This window comes from Topomyia yanbarensis, chromosome 3 (genome assembly GCF_030247195.1).
Source record: "Topomyia yanbarensis strain Yona2022 chromosome 3, ASM3024719v1, whole genome shotgun sequence".
Classification (NCBI taxonomy): Eukaryota; Metazoa; Arthropoda; class Insecta; order Diptera; family Culicidae; genus Topomyia; species Topomyia yanbarensis.
In genome coordinates this window covers 290,967,846-290,973,845 of record NC_080672.1, presented here as the reverse complement: position 1 = coordinate 290,973,845, position 6,000 = coordinate 290,967,846, and the positions used below count along the sequence as shown (strand labels likewise).

Here is a 6,000-nt window from a genome sequence, read left to right as displayed (position 1 = left end):
CAGCGCTTACGAAAAAAAGCTTCCCCGGTGACTAACAATAACTACAATTCCAGAGCAGTCACAATAGCAGATAACAAGACAATAATCTCATATCTTATTTCATAGCATGTCGTCTCATCCTCGCGCCGTCCCAAAACTCTTCGTTCTGCATTCATGGTAACCACTTACTAACCGACTCACACAGATACACACGTGCAAGTTCATTCGCACACGGATGAATGTTATTACCGTAAAGGGATCACAAAATTGCTATTTCCATGCGACTCGGTTTGCCACTTTATCCTTCTGTCGGTGGTTATGTTGCTGTTGCTTTTGAATGTCGACTATTTCCCGAGCAAAACCATATGTTTCGAACATAATGTAATGCGTAAAAGTGGATCGTACAAATCGCTGCCCGCCGTTTTACATCTGTGGGCATAATATCACCGCGTTGAAACGGGATTAGCTAATTTTCAATTAGGCTTCCTTCTTAGTATGATGGTAATCCGGAAAAATGTATATACACAGAATCGTTGGTGATTAAAGGGGATTGTTCAAACGATGCACAACCGGCATTGCAGATACAATATGTTATCGCTATCTAAATATTGTAGCAGGAAGGAATGTGATATAAAATTTTAGGAAGAGCACAATTTTTGCTTGGTTACAGAGATAATTTTCATTGTAGTCTTATCTATGAACAAAATAATAGGCCTCACTTCTGCTTAGCATGGCAACAATTACTGACTGGTCTATTATCAAAGCAATAAGATCTATCAGAGCACTTTGGCATACGTCTTTATCAATCGATGAATATCTTTTGGTTCGAATGGCTTCTCACCATTTTCGTCACGATAATCGTCCAATGACACCTGACTAATGAACTCCATCCCCAGCTGATCGGCAATTCTAGCTGAATAAACACTTGTAAAGTCAGCACTAATGGCGCCGAAACCTTTTTTTGTGGCGAGATCTACCTGAAACTGCATCAATCTGGTCCCAATGGCTTGACCTCTGTAGGCTGGATTAACACCCAAAATGTGCACATGGTAAGCCTTGGGTAAGCCGAACCGTCCACATACATTCGCCGTTCGTTCCAGAAGAGCCAACAACTTCAAGATATCCGACCACTTCTTCGTGTCAGTAGTAGCAGCTTCCTGTATCATCGAATCCGGATCATCTGGTTCAATCGGGCCAGCTACCGATATACCGACCACAGTGCCAGATGTTTTGTCCTCCGCCAGAACAACCGATCCTTGTTGCACAAACGAAAGCGAAAACCGCTCGTCATCCAACGTGGGTTCTTTCCCATGGACGTACGAGATGGTGATGCCTTCCTCCGGATAGTAGATTGTCCGCAGAATTTCTCTTACCCGGTCCAATTCGTCGGCCCGGGCCACGCGAAGCTCAATACTGTTCATTGTTGCTTTGGACGGTACGCACCTGAGACCTATTTTTCCTGTTCATATCATCTTTCGTTTCGCGTAACCTCTCATTCTACCTGCACCATGCGTAAATAACTATCAGCTGTTGAGCTGTCTCAAATAAGTACAGCACTGCTCGAAAACGTGTTATGGACTAGGCCGGAAAGTGGAATACAGTAAAGTCTTATCTTGTGTGCGTTCTGTGCACCACAATGTATATTTTGAGAAAAGCTAGCATTTCGTCGAGTTGTTGCTATTATCGTTTTAGTTGAAAATTGGAAAATTCAGCCAACCACAATCGTTTTTTCTCTTGTTCAGTGCTAATCCAACATGTCGGAAATAGTGCACATTATAGCGCATCATTGTATAAATAATGCGCACTTCCCCAGACGTGATTATTTTGTTTAGAACAAGAAAATACGATTGTCGATGGTCGGATTTTACAGTTTTCAACTGCAATCAGAGGAGCATTCATAAATTACGTAACGCAAAACTTGACTTCTCACTTCACCCTTGTAACAAATTGTCACAAATTTCTCTATCCCCCATCTCTTATTACGTAACAAATGCCTTAAAAAAATTTCTTCTGTAAAAACATGTTATGTAACGTTTTTGCTTATTCATCCTCTCCCTTATGACACAACAGATCACAGTTTGTCGTACCCCCCTAAAAGTGTTATGTAATTTATGAATGGAATGTTAAGCGGCCCTTACACGTTCAATATTTTGTCAAAACACAGTATTGACGAAATTGCTTCAATACGTCAATCCCATTTGAAATGCACATCGTCAATATATTATTTTTCCAGTACACGTACAATACTTCTGTCAATTCCCTCTAGTATTGACAAAAATATTGAACGTGTTAGGGACGCTATAAACACTCGAGTAAGAGCCTGAGACGGGACATGCAGATAGCAAAAAATCGAACGTCAAATGCAACCAGGAGGTACTGTCAATTCAGCCAGTCCATTTAAACTATGTGAGTCAAAAAGAGAGGCTATACGAGACGAACGATAGAATGAACAGAAAAAAAGAAGAATAAATCATCTATCGGCAAGTCCCGTATCAGGTAAGAACGAAATAAACGTCAAGGGGATGGGCAGAGCGTAGTTGGTAAATCGATTGCCTTGTACGCAGTTCACCTGGGTTCGATTACCAACCCGCACGTAGGGTTAGAGATTTTTCCAAAAAAAAAGACTGCTCTAACCCGAAAAGAGACGAATGACCCTAAGATTAAAGCCTCAATAATGAAAATAAAAAAGAAAGAAATAAACGTCAAAACATTTCCCACTCGCACGGATGAAAATTGAATGGGCGCGCAATTTGGTTGTCATCCTGGCGGGCAAAACTGAAAAGTTGTGATGTAGATTTTTGAAAATATTTGCAATAAAAAATTCCACGAAACGTTTGTTTGTTGCGCTAATAATCGCATAGGCAAAACATATTGTTCTGATCGAAATTGAAGAAATATTCTTGAAGCAGACGTTTTACGCACAGCTCAAAACTGTAATTTATTTTTTAATTAGATTTAGTTCAATTAATATATATAATTTACCTCTCCTACATTTAATAATTTTCTTCCTTTCCAATGTCCGATCCGAACAATATATTTCCCAAGTATCCTTCACCTAAATGTACCACATCATCAAATGTTTATAATTAAACAGTTAATTTCTACTCACGACTCGATAATCCAATATAATAATCCGAAAATGATTAAATTAGTTTTAATTAAACTTTTTCCTACGGCACATGTAGATCAATCCCCCTCGTTTTAATTTTATTTTGTTTTTCCCTCTTCTTCACTGACACTTAGTATACCGTGTTGCCATTCATATGTACCATCAGTTTTTCCCGTAGGTTCACTTTCCGCCAGGGGCCATCGATATGCCCAGTGGTGCTAACAATTCCCCCGACCGTAACTCTGGTCCACGGCCATAGCCTTCACCAGATTTACCTTTAATCTCCATCACAGCCAGCTTGGCAACTGGTCGTCTAAAGATGCCCCTAGAAGTTCTAACCATCGCTTGGCGAACTCTTCCATCTTGGCCACGGATGATACGCTCCACAATACCTCGAACCCAGGTCCGTCTGTTGTCGCCGTCAACGATGAACACAAGCTCCCCTTCGTTAATGGGTTCCTTATCCTCGAACCACTTAGTACGATGATTAATCAGCGGAACATACTCCTTTAGCCACCTCTGCCACAGCATATCAGCTAGCCTTTGCGATCTCTTGTAATCATCCCTTAACGCTTCCGCCGAATCCGTCAGGATGTTAGCTTCTTCACGCTCGCCCGATGGAAAGCCTCGCAGGAAGTGGTTTGGCGTCAAAGATTCGTTCTCGGCCGATTCCTGGGGAAGATACGTCAACGGTCGGGAATTCACCATGTCCTCCGCTTCCGCCAGTACCGTCAGCAAGATCTCGTCGTTTAATTTCCGTCCATCGTGAATTGCCTTGAGAGCATTCTTTGCAGATCTAACCATGCGCTCCCAACTGCCACCCATGTGGGGTGCCGCTGGTGGATTAAAATTCCAGCGTGTTCTAGCATCCGTAAAGGCGTTTCCACATTCCACGTCGATACGCTTAGCTTCCATTTTGAGCTCTTTATTAGCAGCTTGAAATTTAGTGCCATTGTCCGAAAACACTTCCAGTGGCGCACCTCTGCGACAGATAAATCGTCGTATTGCCATCATACACGCTTGGCTGGTGAGGCTGTGAGCGACTTCCAAGTGTATAGCCCTCGTCACCAGGCAAGTAAACAAAGCCACCCAACGTTTTTCCGATCTACGTCCTACTGTAACGACAAGCGGTCCAAAGTAGTCCAGACCAACATGGCTGAACGGTCTCCGGTGTGGCGTTAAACGCTGCTCGGGTAAAGGTGCCATTCTAGGGATAGAAGGGCGACACTTTCGAACTTTGCACCAATAGCACTCCTTCTCTGCATGCCACACGGCAGCCCTTAGCTTCGGAATGAAAAACCGCTGACGAACTTCATTCACAACAGTCTCTCGGTTCGCATGACCAAATTTCTGATGGTAATGTTGTAGCAATTTTGTAGTAATGTTATGTGCCTTCGGCAGCACGACTGGAAAACGTAGCTCGAAGGGTATGAAATCAGCATAAGCCGCTCTTCCTTCCATCCGTATCACCCCATCTTCATCCAGTAGTGGTGATCGCTTGTAGAGGGAACTACCTTGGTCGATAGGATGCCATTTTTCACGTGGAAGTCCGCGATTTTTGAGTAAAATTTTAACTTCATCTCCGAACCCTTCACGTTGTGCAATTCGCCACAAGTAATTTTCCGCTCGACGATACTCTTCGAGTTTCAGTGGTATTACGATATATGATACACGAATTTTTGACAGTTTCTCTAATTTGTCTGATGCGGGAACCGTTTCTATTGGAAGTCCTTTGATCTTTCTTTGGCAGTTCGACAGAAAGCGATAGACGCATGCTATACAACGCACCAGTATGTTCCATCGAGAAAACCGACTTGTGTCAATTAGCGGTTCCTGGAAACTAATTTCGTGGAATAAATGGATAGCTTTCAGTTCTTCCGGCACATTCGTTGGCGGGAGCTCAGTTTTTGGCCAATTTTCCTCCCGTGTATGCAGCAAATCTGGTCCGACAACCCATTCTCCACTACAAGGCGAAGGAGGTCCACTACCCCACTTGGTTAACACATCGGCGATGTTGCTTCTCGTTAGCACCCAACGCCATTCTCTTAGTGCTGTTTGGCTGAGAATTTCTCCAATACGAAATGCTACGAACTGAGAGTACCTTTTATGGTCGGAACGGATCCAAGAAAGCACGATCTGAGAATCCGTCCATATAAACCGTCGCTTTACTGGTAGAGAATGCGTTTCTAGTACGGTGTTCGCCAGCCTAGAACCCAGCACCGCAGCTTGAAGTTCCAATCGAGGGATGGAGAGATGCTTCAACGGCGCTACTTTTGATTTAGCTGCTACTAGTGCACACCGCGGTATGCCTTGAACTACTATCCGAAAATAGGCAACGCACCCATACGCATTTTCACTCGCATCCGTGAATACATGAAGCTGAAGAGATTCAAAATCTTCGTTCGTAGTCTCTGAAAAATAGCAGCGAGGAATTTTGATCATCGCCACTTCTTCCATCACCGCAGTCCATCGTTGCCATTTGTCTGCACACGCATCGTCTATTTTTTCATCCCACGAACAACCTTGTCGCCACAGATCTTGGATGATCATCTTCCCGTGAATAGTGTACGGAGCGAGCATGCCGAGAGGGTCGAAAAAGCTCATTACGCAACTTAAAACTTCGCGTTTCGTTGGACGACGCAATCCTAAAAAGAATGGCTGTAGATTGTCTCGTAATTTGGAGCTGAACACAAACACATCTTCGACGGGGTCCCAGGAAATCCCCAGAACTTGCTCTATACCACCAGATTTGCCGCAGTTGAAATGAACCACATGGGTATCGCATTGCTCACCGATACGCTCTAGGAATTCTACGCTATTTGAGACCCAATTCCTAATTTGAAATCCGGCTTTGGAATGAATGAATCTCACTTCTTCAGCTCTTTTCACCGCCTCCTGAACCGTATCCACAC

At 43.4% G+C, this 6,000-nt stretch overlaps 2 protein-coding genes across 2 annotated transcripts; both read right to left on the bottom strand.

Moving 5' to 3' along the window:
* Nucleotides 1-632: 632 nt before the first annotated feature.
* Nucleotides 633-1,516, bottom strand: LOC131689787 (arylalkylamine N-acetyltransferase-like 2). The gene has a single exon (XM_058975078.1). It carries the CDS (start codon nt 1,398-1,400, stop codon nt 756-758), a length of 645 nt encoding a protein of 214 aa, XP_058831061.1. The 5' UTR covers nt 1,401-1,516; the 3' UTR covers nt 633-755.
* Nucleotides 1,517-2,850: 1,334 nt separating this feature from the next.
* Nucleotides 2,851-5,692, bottom strand: LOC131687983 (uncharacterized). The gene is made up of 3 exons (XM_058972091.1): nt 3,089-5,692; nt 2,962-3,034; nt 2,851-2,910 (listed from the first exon to the last, which is right to left on the bottom strand). The coding sequence occupies exon 1, from the start codon at nt 5,690-5,692 to the stop codon at nt 3,269-3,271; it is 2,424 nt and encodes an 807-aa protein (XP_058828074.1). The 3' UTR covers nt 2,851-2,910; nt 2,962-3,034; nt 3,089-3,268.
* Nucleotides 5,693-6,000: the final 308 nt, after the last annotated feature.